The sequence below is a fragment of the Triticum aestivum genome, chromosome 2A (assembly GCF_018294505.1).
Source record: "Triticum aestivum cultivar Chinese Spring chromosome 2A, IWGSC CS RefSeq v2.1, whole genome shotgun sequence".
Lineage (NCBI taxonomy): Eukaryota > Viridiplantae > Streptophyta > Magnoliopsida > Poales > Poaceae > Triticum > Triticum aestivum.
In genome coordinates, this window is record NC_057797.1 from 83,981,700 (window position 1) to 83,998,155 (window position 16,456).

The following is a 16,456-nucleotide window of genomic DNA, read 5'->3' on the forward strand; positions in this document are numbered from 1 at the left end:
GTATATATAGGAGGAAGGAGTACGTCGGTGGAGCACCGAGGGGCCCACGAGGTAGGGGGCGCGCCCTAGGGGGGCGCCCCCCACCCTCGTGACCTCCTCTTTGATCCCTTGCAGTAGGGTCCAAGTCTCCTAGATCACGTTCAGTGAGAAAATCATGTCCCCGAAGATTTTATTCCGTTTGGACTCCGTTTGATATTCTGTTTCTCCGAAACACTGAAATAGGCAAAAAAACAGCAATTCTGGGCTGAGCCTCCGGTTAATAGGTTAGTCCCAAAAATAATATAAAAGTGGAAAATAAAGCCCAATATAGTCCAAAACAGTAGATAATATAGCATGGAGCAATCAAAAATTATAGATACGTTGGAGACGTATCAATACCAACGATCGAATCTCGGGCAAGTGACATACCAATGGCAAAGGGAACAACGTATGTTGTTGTGCGGTTTGACTGATAAAGATCTTCGTAGAATATGTAGGAACCAATATGAGCATCCAGGTTCCACTATTGGTTATTGACCGGAGATGAGTCTCGGTCATGTCTACATAGATCTCGAACCCGTAGGGTCCGCACGCTTAACGTTCGGTGATGATCGGTATTATGAGTTTATGTGTTTTTGTGTACCAAAGGTAGTTCGGAGTCCCGGATATGATCATGGACATGACAAGGAGTCTCGAAATGGTCGAGACATAAAGATCGATATATTGGAAGCCTATGTTTGGACATCGGAATGGTTCCGGATGAGTTCGGGCATTTTTCGGAGTACCGAGAGGTTACCGGAACCCCCCGGGGAGTATATAGGCCTTATTGGGCCTTAGTGGAATAGAGGAGAGGAAGGGAAAAGGTGGGAGGCGCGCCCCCCTAGCCCAATCCGAATTGGGTGCCCCCCTTTCCTTCCCTCTCTCCTCCCCTTCATTCTCTCCTACTCCTACTACTTGGAAGGGGGGAATCCTACTCCCGGTGGGAGTAGAACTCCCCTAGGACGCGCCATAGAGGGCCGACCCTCCCCCCTCCTCCACTCCTTTATATACGGGGGAGGGGGGCACCCCATAGACACACAAGTTGATCATTGTCTTAACCCTGTGCGGTGCCCCCCTCCATCACAATCCACCTCGGTCATATCGTAGCGGTGCTTAGGCGAAGCCCTGTTCCAGTAGCTTCATCATCACCGTCATCACGCTGTCGTGCTGACGAAACTCTTCCTCGACACTCAACTGGATCTAGAGTTCGTGGGACGTCACCGAGCTAAACGTGTGCAGATCGTGAAGGTGCCGTACCTTCGGTGCTAGGATCGGTCGGATCGTGAAAACGTTCGACTATATCAACCGCGTTTTCATAACGCTTCCGCTTACGATCTACGAGGATATGTGGACAACACTCTTCCCCTCTCGTTGCTATACATCACCTAGATAGATCTTGCGTGTGCGTAGGAATTTTTTTGAAATTACTGCGTTCCCCAACACGAACGTGCCCAGGATCGAGGACCATGGCCGGAGAATGCCGTTGCTTTGCGCGGAGCCGCACCTGATGGCGTCGCCGAGGAGCCGAGGTTGAGGACCAGCCGCAAGTTAGTGGAAATCGATTCATCCCAGCACTACACCCCCTGCTCGCGCTCACGCTTAAGTTAGTGGAAATCAATTCGTCCCAGCACCACACCTTCCCGCTCGCGCTCACGCTTGTTTTCCATGAGGCGCAACTCCTTCTCCACCGCCGTCTTGCGTTGGTTCTTGCACCATAAATTCTGATAATTCTAATAAAAAATCACGTAAATTTTCAGGTCATTCCGTCTTTATGACTTTTTCACCTAAAAAACCCAAAGGTAATAGTAGAAAACGGGAATGGGCATTGGGCACCAGGTTAATAAAAATAATATAAATTATCAAAAAATATGTAAAAGTGGTACCATGATAGCATGAAACAATTAAAAAATTTAGATACGTTGGAGATGTATCAACCTCCTCCATCTCTCCTGCATCGCTCCGCCGCGAGCCTTGTCTCTACCAATGAGGTAGAGGTCTTCATTGAGGCCCTGCCTCGAGCCGCATCACAGTCTTCCTCTTCAGCGTGCATCACCGCAAAAAATGGGGATAGCAGCAGGGCAACCACCACCCGTGCCATTCCCTCTTGTCGCTCCACGCACAACTCCTTCGTTGCGGCCTCCTTGTGCGTTGTCGGAGTAGCCTGTAGGCGAGAGCTTGAAAAGGAAAGGGGATTCGTGTCGGGGTGCATGGCAGGTTCGCAAAGCGCGTCCATTCTAGCAAACGACTAGAAAAACGTGACCTGGCACTTTTCCTTGCTTCAAGATTCGTGCGTCTCATCTGACGGCAACCGACATGTTCGGCCTGAAAACCTAATCTCTACTCCTAAGGGGGCAGTTGGTAGTCTCGCTTCCAGGTTTTTTTTAGTCCCACCTCCCACGGTTTATTTTGGTACCTCCTCCCACCTCTAACTAAGCCACCACAAACCGAAAAAATCTGCTCCTGAGTCCCGAACCCGCACCATTCCACGTGCGACCCTCAATAGACGTTCGAAGGAAAACCTGCGACAAAAAACGTACGACGGTTAACCAGCGACGAGTCTCTACTCCTAATGGAGCAGCAGATCGGTCTCCGTCGCCAACCAGACCTTCGCACGCCCGATCCAGCCCTACGCCCCCTCCGCGGCCGATCCATCCCCGTGCCGCGGCCGATCCATGCCCTATGCCGCCGCCGATGCCTCCTCCTCCACCTCCATTCCCAAGCGAGGGCACCCGCGGCCGCGGTCTTCTCCCCCAGCCACCATGGCTGCAGATCCACTCACGGCCGGTCGTCTAAGCTGCAAGCATGGATGGATGGATCCAGGAAGGTATCCTTCCTCCCTGGGTGGAGCGAGCTGCACATCCCATTCGGCCCTCTGTAGCCGGCCATCTCCGCCTCCTCCTCGCCGTCGCCGCCGCCGGGGATCGCGTCTTCACCAAGCGCGAGCTCCGCCCCGTCCGACCGACCGCAAAGGGGTGAGTTTTCTTCATCCCAAAGCCTCCTGATTTGCTTACTGCACTCTTGCCATTCCGATGGAGACTAACCTCCTCTGGCCGAGCCCCAACTCTGCATCTCTCTCCCAATTACCCTCACCCCGTCACTTTGCTGCAGGTTGTCCATTGTAAATTTTCAAGGAGATTCAAATGTTCCTCTTCTGGATGATTGAAGGTAATACTTGGTCCAATTTTGCCACAAAAAATAATGTTAGCTTGTCATATTTACACGTATATGCTTATGAGAATTTTCATGTTTGTTAGACTAAAAAAACTGTATTTTCTCCTTTTAGCCAGTGGTTAATTTAGCAGAGCATTAGCATAGTATTGGTCTGATCAGCGAGATGATGATCACGAAATCCCGTTGATAATCAAATCAGCAAAGATAGTAGCAGTTTCCAGTGTATCTTGTTGTGTCCTCAAATCAGCAAAGATAGTAGCAGTTTCCAGTAGACCTTTTCTACTGCAATAGGAGCTTCAGGCAGGGCATTGATGATTTGACGGTGATATTGGTTAACATATTGATTTGTTAATATTTTTTAAGTATAAAAGCTAAATGTAATCTGCACAAGAGCCAAACCTGCAGAAGGTTAGAGTGCGTGTAGCTGTTTCAGAACCTAGGGAAAACTAGCCTAATTGGTCTCTTTAATATTTAGTGAGTCTGTCCATGCACTTTTAGCTCTACTCACCACTAAAGATATCTACAACTTTCATGTTGAACGCATAGTTTAATTCAAACAGTAACATGGTCTAAGTCCGCATACAAGGTTACTGTACATAGAATCACATAAAGATTAATTTTTGGACTGTGAAACTAAATTGGACTGCTACTTTTAAACCGTACATCAAAATAGTGCAAATAGATAGTCTGTAGAAAGCATGGGACGTATCTCTCCTTTTTTTTGCGATTGATCTCCACATTATGTTTGGAGTCCAAGTCAAAATTATGCAGTTTTTGATAGAGGATTTGGAAAGACCGAATCTGTATAGTAGGTGGATTACCCAAAACAGTTGACTTCATCCAACCCAACCTCACATCACTGTGTAAAGTTTGTAGCACTTATTTTATATGCAGAGCACTTGTGAACTATGATTTTGACCAAAAGATTTCGAGTGTTTTATGTGAGCTTGCATTGCAGGGATACTTGAAGCTAGGGCAATCCAAGTAAGATAGCTTCATCCTCAGGCAACAGGTTTATGTTATCTTATCATGGAGTCATTTTTAAGTTTGTGCCCAACGCCTTCATCCTTAGAATGGCTGCCCAGATGGCAAGCCACCGTACTCAGGCGACTGCCGCGCTAGGTATTCTCGACCACTGCTGCAGTTTTTCATTGCTGTGCTTATTCCATTTGCACCAACCTTGCTATTTAGTAATATGAGCGTCTATGTTTCTTCTACTACAATGACATGATAAGATTACCTTATCCCTTTCAGCAGGGTGCTCCAACTTTTGATGCTGGCGAAGCTTTTGGAATGATGGCTACATAATTTGTTAGTCTCCGTTGGAAGCTTAATTAAACTGAGGTAAATATGTCAGATTCTTTTGTCAAATAATAACATGACTGTCTATTTTGTTCTCAGGACCAATATCTGTGCCTATCAATGAAATTTTGAGAGTAGTTTTTGTTGCCTCTATGTAACCCTGATAGCAGCTTCTCTGAAGGTTCAGATGTGTGGCAAAGGATTTCAATTTTCCTGTTTACACAAAGGAAACTTGAGGAAGGTTCATATTTCTCATGCTCGGTGCTGTGCTCTCAAGGTTACATAGACAAAAATGCCTCCTATTTACACAACGGCAACCCGACGAAGGTTCAAATTTCTCATGACTGGTTCAATGGGTATTTCATGCCTGTGCCATCTTAATTATTAGGAAAATGTAGTTTGTTTTATAGTTGATGATGCTCGATGCTTTTTACCTCAGTTTAGTAAATGCTCTGTTTTAGCTCATAAACTACATGGCAAACAGGATGACGGGGCGGGTCGGGAGGCGGGGAAAGCCGTCCATGGCAATCCTGGTGGCGTTGCTAATGGCGTCAGTGGCACTGCCGCTCCTCATGGTGCCCGACATGCTCTCTATGCCAGGCTCCAACGGCGTGGATCGCGGCGCCGCCTTGTCGCTCCCACGCCCGTGCTTCAGCAGATCCGTGTTTGAGTCGTGCATACCTTTAGCCGCCTCCCCTCCAATGTCCACGACTCTGATATACCGTGTTTGTTAGTCTTGACTGGTGTTTGTTCTCCGTATTGTTGTGCAGGAGGCTGGAGAACAGCAGGGAGAAAAGGGAGTCGTGGATGGAGGTTCTGTACTTCTGTTGTATCAACATCTTCTCCATGAGTCTTTTGCCCCCACTCTGTTTTTGGTTTGGGCCGAAACGTCATCGTCTTGATTCTTTACGTGGTTCATTGGCTCAGACTTGTCCTACATGGCCGAGCGAGATCGAGGCTAGCCACCGGTAATGTTCTTCTCCCGTGCAAGTTCCGCACTGCATTGAAGCATCCAACACATGGTGAGACATCTTTTTAGCTTTTAAAAAACGTGCACCATCCTTTCTCATCCAACGTATTTTTCACCCCTGATTTGTGACCTCCTAATGAACATGAAGATTGATATGCTAGCTAGAACACAATATATATTTGAAAGCAATATTTTCTGATGTACTATCCGATGAAATTTTATTTTCGGAGACGTTCATTCATAATTTTGACGACCTTTTGATTCATGTCATTGGTAGTTATTTCAACAGAACAAAGATGTTTTTCAGCACTTTTCAGATAGGAAATATCCCTACGGAATATTTTGGACAATATACAACATGTTCTGTGGGCTTGAAGAAAATATATAACATGATATGTCACATACTTTATTGTTAAGTTACAAGAATAGTTGTGGACGCCATCCAATTTTACATAGATTTCTATTTGTTGTGCACTGATATTTTTGTAGTGTGATGATATAAAGAAGGAATGTACATTATAGGGTGTTTGCTACGTGCTACATATATCTTACTCAATAGCAGTTAGTCAGCTTATATTCCAGTAATGAGAAATGGCACAATCATCTCGTGCCATTTCGTGGGAGCAGTAGAAGTGACATCTATGCTATGGTCTGAAGTAGAATTGTAGAACACTAATTGTATGCTATGGTCTGAAGTAGAAGACATTAAGGCGGTTCAGCTATCATCCGAGCATTCAAATAGGCAATGTTCTGTCAGCTAGAACGCATCAAGTTTTTGGTTGATGTTCATACTTTTGCGTAATGTTCCTACTTTGGCTGCGCACAGATGTAGCTACGTTACAGGTGGGACATCAGCCAAGTATGTTTCGAGGTGAGACATCCATCAAGTTTGTTTGGAGGTGAGACATCCAGCAATTTTGTTTGAAGCCTCTGTAGACCTTCTCACAGATGTTTGTTCATATATAAAATTGACTATTCCAAATAGTACACTGACAATTTTGCCGAACGAATCTTATTTGAAGAAAATAAGGGCCTTAGAAGAAAATAAAAAAGTAAGTTCCCCTTGCACCATTGCACGTATTTAGTAGATTAAATATGTTTTTTCCTAAAAAAGATTTTTTATGAATATTTGTGTTTGCAAGCACTTGTTTGAAAGCCATTTACACTTACTTTTGGATGTACCTCCTGTTTTTGAAGTGAAGGCCATTTACACTTACTTTTGGGTGTACCTCCTGTTTTGAACCCATTAACTTAGGCAGTGTTCGGCAACCCACCAGCTCCTCAAAATACGAGGAGTTGCGGAGTGGAGAGACTGCAGCTCCGTATTGTTTAACTGTAGCTCCGCCCTGCTCCCGGAGTGGAGCGGCGGAGTGGAGGGACTCCGAACAGGGCTTTAGATTCTGTTTTAATTTGTGGATATATATTCCTTAAACCAATTGTTCTTCGATATTCTGATGGTTATAAGAAAAATGTAAGTTCTTGTTTAGGATTTACATTGAGTAAAAGTCAACCTTGCTTAGCGTTTCAATTGAAGAATTTGTAACAAAATGCTCAACAGTAAGGAAAAGTGTGTTTTGTTTGTTGTGTGTATCTGATTTGATTAGCACCTGAAATCTTGTTGAACTGATAAGGTTGTACATTTTCCAAATTGTTTGTCGGAAGGGTAATTTCTTTTATTGCTCATGAACAGAAATTGTGCAGTCCAGCTCCTGCGTGCTGGTCACCGAGCTCCACTGTGTCCAGCTCATCCGACCATGTGCTCCACTGCATCTAGGTCAGCCGATCTTGTGGCAGAGCTACACTGACGCAAGAGCAAATAATTTTACAATTTCTTTGTTGTTCCTTTGTACTGGATAACTGTGCATTTTTAGAGGTGTGAAGATGTAATGCAATAACAGTAACTGGGCGTAGGCACATCCGTCTCGATAAGCATTATGGGAACGGACAAAGGCAAGGCATTCCAATGTAAGAAATGGATGAAGGCAAGGTATGTCATTCTAAAAAAGGCAAGGCATACCAGGATGCTGCATTTCTTAATGTCCAGTTCTCTACGCTTTCCCTATAGCAACCTTTTTTAGATCTTATGAGTTGTGTTTTCCTAACAAAAAAATGTCCATATGGATTCACTGAAACAAGATTATATTATCAGCAATTTTGTTTGCATGTAATTAATTAGTGATAGCCTATGCCTCACACAACTATTTTTTCCAGTTCAGTTGTATCCTTCAATATGGGTGCAATGAAGTGTGGATAGACAAACACATTTCTTTTACTGTGATATCATTGACCTTGTTGATTTATATTTTCAAAACTGATAGGAATGAAATCCATATGAATCTTGTGATGCCAAAGCTCTAAGTGCTGATGATTTAAATTCCTATTAAAAAATCCTTAAATAGAAAGTGGACCTTATAGCGGAGAATAATGTGTAAGCTATAGGTGGAGTCCATCTCAAGGGAAGTGAAACCGAAAACATAGACCACATTAGAGTCGAAGATAAGGTGAATGCAATCACAGATCCACATGAGAGTCAGATAAGATTGGTGAATGCAATCAGAACTGTCAAATGTGTGTTTTCCAATTTTTCATGCCGCATGATCTCTGCTCACTTTACTAGAAGAAGAGCCTTCCTACATGGTGAAGGTGGATAAGGAGCCATTCAACTTAGAGGAAGTGTCTCAATAAATGTGTGTGTTACCAAGGTTGAATTGTCTACTCGCTCTCTTGGAGGTTATGTTCCTTCCCGTCTATTAAGCTGTTAGTATCCTTATCACCGTGTCTGGCTCCACTGAAAAGCTCACACTGCCATGCTTGAAGAACATAAATGGTGGTACATTATTCTGATATATTTTATGTGCCGCCATTGTGGTAGAGCCCGACATGAAGGGTGGGTCCAGTATATAAGCAGGTGGTACTAGCACTAAGATAGGAAGGTCATTTCCGCCCTTGTCCTTTGTTGATGGCCTGCCAAGGCGGCGTCGATTACTGGTTCAATTTGAACACGAGTTAGTGGATTTTATTATAAAAGTGAGGTTTAAGAGTGGGTGATGGTTATTTGGGTTGATATGTTCAGTTATGGCTGTCTGAGCGGAATAATTTCCATACCTTAGAAAATATGGCAAAGTGCATTTAATTAGAGATGGCATTGCAGCAAATTGCATGAGTGAGCGGTTCATATTTTTTCATTAAGTCATACATTTTTTTGGTTAGGATGAAAGGGTATATGCATTGGGGGGTTGTTTCAAGAGTTAATAATGGACACGGTGGTGTATCAGTTGCATGCCAACAGCTATATCATATTTTTGTTTCATTGTAATACACGACATTCATTTCTGTGTTACAACATGGCAATGGATCAGGAGACGTCGGATCCTCCTTCCTGGCTCGGGGGTGTCATGGGCGGCGCATGCCTCGCCCCCCTTGCTGGCGGTGGGATCGGCGTGAGCACGGGAAGGGAGGATTAGGGTAGAGAGTAGGGCGGTTGGTGGTGGACTCTTTATTAGCGGTCCGTGGGGAAGTACGGTGCGAAGGAGAGATGTGTCATTGCGATGGTGATGCGGGCGTCATCTGCCTTTAAAGGAGAGTGCTCCAGTGAGAAATGTCCTGCTACAACAAGAAATCAAGCAGGAAGGGAGGGTCCTGCAGGAAAAGGGAAGGGTGCGTCATGGGGTGGAATTTTTTGTTGGGACTTTGGATCGCCTGTTTAAGATAACATGACAGATAGTACGGACAACCATATGTCTCCCCCATGGGCTGGATTTGGGGGTGGATGGACTGTCCAGATGGTTGGATTTTGGATAGCCCGTTAGGGGCTTGTTTGATGCTCAAACACGCCCGGATGTAAGAGAAATGAATTTCAACCTTGGAATCGGCCTTAATCGTTTATTTGATTTATTTATATGCACTATAGCTCGTATCATACATAAAGAAGCACTCGAAATAAAGCAAACACGGCTGAACTTAATCATTTGTTTGATTCACTTATACATATTGTAGCCCGTACCATATGTACAGAAGCACTCGAAATAAAGCAAGCCGATTGGGATTCCGATATATCTGAACAACAACGTTTATATCTGTATGGTATTCCAATGAGCATAGGCGGGTAACAAATTCGGAATACAAACATTTATTTTTGTCATCACTATATAATATAATATTAATTTTGGAAATTGCGGGGATGTGCCTCGCTATTTTGGTTTTCATTTTATGCTCTGGTGGAACAGTAAAGAACCGGTTAAGCCGCTTTGCGCGATGCGTATTGTCTGTTAAATGTTTGAAGACCTTGGATGTGAAGTACTCGTGCTAACTACATTTTTTTGCTTGTGTGGGATGAGTATGAATTGAGGAGCAGTTTTTATTATATTTTCTAAAACATGGTGCGAATGAAGCTAAAGAATCTTTTCCATTGGGCGAGAATTTCTTAAGCGCATCAAGTAGTAGATCTTAATAATTTGTAATGGATTTTTAATTGGATCATTGCTCTATATGTATACAACATCAATTTGCATTTTTGTTATCAATTATTGTAAGTGAAGTGGACTTCAATTATTTCTATATGTATACATCATCAATTTGCATTTTTGTTATCAATTATTGTAAGTGAAGTGGACTTCAATTATTATGCAATTGTGTTCGTGCTATATTGTCTCTACATGTGAAATTTAATATGCATTAATTTTATATAACACCAGCAAAATATTTCAAAAGCCCGTAGCAACGCACGGGCAGTCTACTAGGAAATATCTAACATTCGGGATATAACTTTTCCCCACAACAATGACGGGAAACGCACGTTTGCTTCTACTCCTGGATCATATAAATAAAAACCCCTTGACACAAAGGGGGCCCTTATTTTATACTAGTTTCACAGGAGGATTTCACGGTTGCGTAGTTCCATATTGCAATTACCTTGGTTGTTTGTCCGTGCGTGCCGCGCGAGGAAGATTCGTTTGTTAATGAACGATGACGACGACGTTCAAATTCGCCGGTGATGTTCAAACTTCTCACTTGCGTTTACCGTAAGCTACTCAATCTCCTCGCTTGCGTGGACCAGCACACAAGTGTCCACCGGATTCATATTTCGGCCGCCAAATCGCGTCGATCTTCTAGACGCCCGCGCTCGCGCTCGCGCCGCCGCCCGTCACGTCGGATCCGCCGTGGAAACGGAAGGAAAGAAAGCCGCTGCCGTCAACCGGCTAACGCCGTTCCCACCGAGCCGCCGGAGAGCAGCCACACAACAACAACGCGTTCCCCACCGGTCTCCGCGGCTCCACGTCTATTTCAACCCGCGCGCGCCCCAACGCCACCACCACCAGAGCATCAAATTTCCAACCACTACCCGGAGCCGCGCGCGAGGCCGCATTAACTCCTCCTCCTCCTCCTCCTCCTCCAGGAGAGGCGACTCATCAGCTAGGGTTCTCGGCCGGCCTCGCGGGGGGTTGGGGCGCGATGTCGACGCCGGCGGACGGCGCGGCGTACTGGCTGCGGTGGCAGGTGTTCGTCTGCGGCGCGCTCATCGCCGTGCCCACGGCGCTGGCGGCGGCGCTGCTGCCGCGGCTGCGGAGGTCGGTGGCGCCGCTCCGCGCCACGGACCTCTGGCTCCCCTGCTGGCCGCGCCTCCACCCGGGCTGCCTCCTCGGCTACCGCGCCTTCGCGCTCGCCGCCGCCGCCGCGCTCCTCGTCCGCGACATCGTCCCCCACGGCCCCAGGGTCTTCTTCTTCTACACCCAGTACGCGCCCTCCTCCTCCTCCTCTTGATCCTCTCTTAAGCTTAATTAGTGCCACCAATAATCTAGACAATCACACTACACATCCTTCATACCCCCGTGCATTTAGCCGCATTATGCAATCGATTACCAGCATTTAGCCGCGGCAATTGCTCGGCAGAGTACGTACGTATCCACTACTCCCCTGCACGGAGGATTCCCGGACAGCAGCAGAGCTTGGAATAAAGCTAAAAAGGGGCCCAACAAATTAGACTGTAATTTTGGTGCTCGATCATCAAAAGAGCTTCACATAGTGCTACTTAATCAACGAAATTATAAGCTTGAGGGCGGGGTAAGGCCAGCTTTGCCTTCACTACGCTTCAGCCCTCCTCCCGGTGTTCCCAAGCCGAGAAACCTCGCCTTAAGAATCGCTGAAAATTGACCCCTGTTTCATCATATTCTAAATAGGTGTCATTCTGTGAAGCATGGTACACATCAAGAAGAGTGAATTTGGACTTCTGTAGTTTATATTCTTCCTGCTTTTTTTCATCAACACATAGAAGGTTTGAGCATAATTGCATTGATACCGAGATTGAACCTGCACCCAAGACACGGTGATCACGGAACACTGCATTGCTGCGTGCAGCAGGAGCAGTCCGGCCCAGTCAGCCTTTGCCCAAACCTTATCTTTTGTTTCATATTGTGGATACGAGGAATGTGGCTCGACTATTTGCCCTTGAAGACACAAACATTTTGGTGTGTCAAAATCCACGACATGGTCACCATGTGTTGGCCCCCTCTTGGACACATGTTCATAGTTCGTCACTGAGTGAACTTGCCTTCAGCGTCCGTATATTTGCCCAGCTTTTGTAGAGCTGAAGCCTCTTACTTTCGGTTTTGAGCACGGTGCACTCTGCCCGACACAAAACCGTTTGGCCTGTAGTAGAATGTTTTCCATCTTCCGTTAGTGACTCAGAACTTCAGAAGCACCTCCTTTTTAGTTAGTTGCCGTGCTGTTGCTTGTTTCCTACCTCCTTTTTAGTTAGTTGTCGTGCTGTTGCTTGTTTCCTAACTGTCCTTTGACTAGTTTTCTTTCCCCAATTGGCTTTGCAGGTGGACCTTTTTATTAGTCACCATATATTTTGCGGTATGTCCTCTGCCTCATGGTGTCTTACCAAGTTGCAACTACCTTGTGAAAAGTTTTACAAGCGATCATACACAATTATGTCCACCTTTTCCTCTCTGGATGTGCTAATGTATTAATTTTAGTTTTCTTACCGCATTTTCACCTTTTTTTGCATTTTACTCTTAGGTTGCAACTGCTATATCAGCTCATGGATGTTGGTCGTACTCAAAGAAAAGCTTAAGAAAAACTGATGAATATGGCGATGTTGAAAATCGTGACCTCTCCACTTCTATTTCTGGAGAGAGGAAAAATGATGAGAAAGACAAGATGGCAAGCTATTATGAACAAATAGCAAATGAGAAAAGAGCTGCTTTCTGGGGACGTTGTATGCAAATCATCTACCAGGTTTGAACTCAACTGTCCTTTTGAGATTGTATTAATAGACAGTGTTTTCTCAACGATTCTGCAAATCCAGCTGCTACTGGTTGGAAGGACTATGCAGTACCACCATCATAGCGCAGCTGAACCTAATTAGTAGTGTGTTTTCTCACCTATTTTTCTTTGTCTTTGTTTTAGCTTTACATTTTTCCTACTTGCCCTTCCTAAAACCTGTTCATCCGCACCTTCTGAACTGGCCTATGTTGTTTGTCTAATACTAGTATTTATCTGTCTGCAGGCTAGTGCAGGAGCGACAATGTTGACTGATGTCACATTTTGGGGACTCCTTGTGCCATTCTTTTACCGTGATAAATTTGGGCTTTCCATGGTATGTGAACATTCCAGATATGCACTACTACCTCTGTTTCTAAATGTAAGACATTTTGGCAGTTCAATTTGAACTTGAACTGCCAAAATGTCTTACATTTAGGAACAGAGGGTGTATTATTTATTACCCTGCTTGATATGTGAACAGTAACAATCCTCCATTGTCAATAATATTACTACTTGGCATGACTCTTGGTTTTATTACCCAGTGATAAGAACCATAGTACATTTTTTTTAGTAAAATAGCCTCTGTGACTTTGCTCAACATAGATTATGTCCATCAGCAGATGCCATCTGATTAGTACTCCCTCTGTCCCAAAATAAGTGTCGCTGATTTAGTACAAAGTTGTACTAAATCAGCGACACTTATTTTGGGACGGGGGAGCAGTAATCAGTCCTGGGCATGTGTAGCTGGCCACACAGACCTGTTTCCGTCTTGATCGACATCCATGTTCTTAGATCTGATTACCGTTGTAGTCATGCCTTCTCTTATTTATGTCAGTGTCTAGTCTTGGATACAAGAGATGAATTCAAAATTGAAATATGCCCACATAGATCATTCACGAATGGATCAGCTTCTAATACGTTTATTTGCACCAAATTCACTGCTTTCAAGACATTGACTGTCTGTTGTTATGTTGTCCTTAACCTTTCAAATTTCTTTCAGGTTACTGATGGCATGCACTCTGTTAATGCTGTTCTCCTACTCATAGACACACTTCTCAACAATATGGTAAGATCGCATGTAAAAATCGCATTGCTCTGTCTTTTGTGTTAGTTCATTTAGTTCTTCAGCTGGACCTTTGTGTTTTTCAGCCTTTTCCCTGGTACCGGATCGCTTTCTTCGTATTTTGGAGTTGCTCCTATGTGACCTTCCAGTGGGTCATTCATGCTTCCGGAGCTTTATCCTGGTAGGTCCCTCCTATCCTCCCAATTTGCTTAACACTGTTGAATTTGATGCAGTGCCTCCAATTCAGCATTTTCCGAGTCAAATTCATGTTTGCATTAAATTAAACATGTGTACTCTAAGGAAAGATACAAAAATGTCAGAGCCTCTTTATTACTTCCTCCGTGCGGAATTAGTTGACGCTCAAACGGATGTATCTAGCACCGAAATGAGAGTATATCTTAAACAACATTGGCATTGTCCGACAGAAATTTTTGCTGTAAATTCTTAAGTAGAAACTGAAAGCATAATGAAAATTGTATCAATAGAATGCTTTACTGCGTGACACTATGCTCTTCCATTCCATGGCCATGTGACATAGTTTATCTAAGAAATCCAGGCTGTGCCTGACTGTTCTGAATTGTAAAATGGGCTCTGCCCATTTGCATGTGACGCAGTTTATCCAAAACATCTGGACATGTGTTGGGCATATATAATTAGCCACCTTCTGATCACCTTCTGACCAAATATAGATCTTCTCTACTTACCAACAGTGTGTATTCTAGAATACATCACCTGATTCTTATTCTTTTGGATGCTGCTATGTACATTAGCTCAGTTACTTCAGTATGTATGCTTTTAAAATTAGGGCAAATGTGTTCTCTTACACTTCAGGTTTCATCTAGTTCTACTCCTACGTTTTATCATTTGTATATGTAATTCTGTTACCATCTTCTCCAGGTGGCCTTACCCGTTTCTCGACCTTGCATCGCCCGGGGCTCCGCTATGGTATGTACTTCTATCACCTCACTTTTAGACCTTGTTATCCATCGACCATGCGATCCTCACCGCAACGATAATCCGGTACAGGTACCTCGCCATGGCCGTCGCTCATGTCCCTTGCTTCTCTGCGTATTGGCTGGTTGTCAAAGCGAAGCGCGCTTACTTCCCAAGGATGTTCCCACAGGCTTACGTGAGGACAAGTTAGAGCCTCCATCTAGTCATGGATCATACTCCCAATAGGGTGTATGTGTAGCTATAGATAGCCATTATTTCTGCACTTGATAGCTCCAAGTGCGTTCTTGTATAGTCCTGTAGATTAACAATCCCTTGTAAATATGGCCGGTTCTGAGGCACGTCGGGATTAATACTCTGATGATCAGTGAAATGAAATACAGAGGAGATTGTTAACGTGGCCTCCTATATATACACCTTGTTTGTCATACAGGCTGTTAGAGATGAAATGAAGTCAAAACTTAACTTCCATGAAAGGAATTGATATGTTGTGGATTGATGAATGGCCTAGAAGTTGCTGCCCAGGATTCAGATATCATATCTTGTGCAAGAACAAAATCAGTAGTTGGGTCTTTTTCTCTTCTCCACCCATTTGACAGTGAACCCAATAGGGCTTGTGCAGGATCAAACCTGGTTTAATCAGCGTTGTAACAATTTGGCAATTCCTTGCCGTGCTAAGTTACATTGTTGATATGGTCGTATGCTAACCTATATACACATTGGGAGTACCAAGTTCCCCATCGGTAACTACAATTGCTACATTGTGAAAACTTGGTTATGCACATTTCAATCAGCGAGCAATTCAACACCATCAATCACCTCGGATCACTTCGATCGACGGCAACACAGTTGCCCCTCAAAATCTTTGCTTCTCGCCGCCCGTCATCGCCCTGCCGGAAGACGAGGCCATCCTCTTCATGAAATCGGCGAATGCGTCGGCGTAATTCGGCCCGGTTTGCAGCCGCACCAAGTTGGTCCTGTATGGTATCAGTATGGTCTTGAGCCCTGCACGCGCATCATCAGAGAAGAAAGAAATGTCAATCTTCCATTTGCATAGGCAGTGTGCACAAGAATGAATTGGGCAAGAGGAGTTGAAGATGAATCAGACCGAAGATGCACATGGAGCGGTAGATGGCGGCGGCGGCGACGCCGTCGAGCGCGGGCGTCTTGCGGCTGCCCTCGAGGCAGCTGAGGAAGGCGAGGTCGGCGCGGAGGAGCTGCGCCTGGTCGTGGGTGTCGTAGGCCATGTCGTGGCAGTAGCAGCAGAAGTCGAGGTGGTCGGCGGGGCGGCGGTCCCAGAGCACGGAGCCGGCCTCCTTGCCGCTGGACCAGTTGGGCCCGCAGTAGTGGCCGTAGCGCGGGAAGAGCTTGGAGAGCCAGGCCCGCGTGCCGCCGTGCCAGGGCAGCCGCGCCACGTACGGCCGGAACAGCGGCACCGCGCACCCCGCCATCTGCAGCTCCGCCAGGGCGTCCCTCTCCGCCGCCCTCCGCGCCGCCGCCGCCACGGCGGGCCCCGGTCGCTCCCCGCCGCGGCGCGGGACGAGGGAGGAGAGGAAGGCGACGAGCGGGTGGGCGGCGGTCCCGGGCCGCGGGGGAGGCGCGGCGGTGGAGGTGGGACCCGCGGGCGGAGGAGCCGATGGGGGCGCGGGGGTCGGGGGCGGGACGGGGCGGAGGAGGAGCGCGGCCGGGTTGAGGCGGAGGCGGGGCTTGGGCGG

General features: G+C 45.7%; 2 protein-coding genes and 1 long non-coding RNA gene across 12 annotated transcripts; 2 read left to right on the forward strand and 1 right to left on the reverse strand.

The window, feature by feature from the left end:
• Positions 1–2,565: 2,565 nt before the first annotated feature.
• On the forward strand, positions 2,566–10,012 carry LOC123187667 (uncharacterized). 10 transcript variants are annotated; one of them, XR_006494088.1, is made up of 10 exons: positions 2,566–2,990; positions 3,127–3,183; positions 4,148–4,311; positions 4,444–4,533; positions 4,673–4,818; positions 4,976–5,513; positions 6,288–6,360; positions 6,484–6,513; positions 7,152–7,235; positions 7,360–10,012. It is a non-coding gene; the product is annotated as an uncharacterized lncRNA (long non-coding RNA). The 10 variants fall into 10 exon arrangements; XR_006494086.1 differs by having other exon boundaries at positions 4,976–5,304; positions 5,419–5,513; positions 7,152–10,012; XR_006494083.1 differs by having other exon boundaries at positions 2,567–2,990; positions 7,152–10,012.
• A 754-nt stretch (positions 10,013–10,766) lies between these two features.
• LOC123187669 (uncharacterized) lies at positions 10,767–15,153 on the forward strand. The gene is made up of 8 exons (XM_044599587.1): positions 10,767–11,193; positions 12,283–12,316; positions 12,482–12,700; positions 12,972–13,061; positions 13,728–13,793; positions 13,877–13,971; positions 14,688–14,735; positions 14,817–15,153. Exons 1-8 carry the CDS (start codon positions 10,913–10,915, stop codon positions 14,932–14,934), a joined length of 951 nt encoding a protein of 316 aa, XP_044455522.1. The 5' UTR covers positions 10,767–10,912; the 3' UTR covers positions 14,935–15,153.
• A 202-nt stretch (positions 15,154–15,355) lies between these two features.
• Positions 15,356–16,252, reverse strand: LOC123187668 (vegetative cell wall protein gp1; the record flags this gene model as incomplete). Its single annotated transcript, XM_044599586.1, is given in 2 exon segments — positions 15,356–15,746; positions 15,850–16,252. Coding segments are annotated over 2 exon segments (552 nt in total), but the record flags the coding sequence as incomplete, so codon positions are not given.
• Between the last annotated feature and the right edge of the window lie 204 nt (positions 16,253–16,456).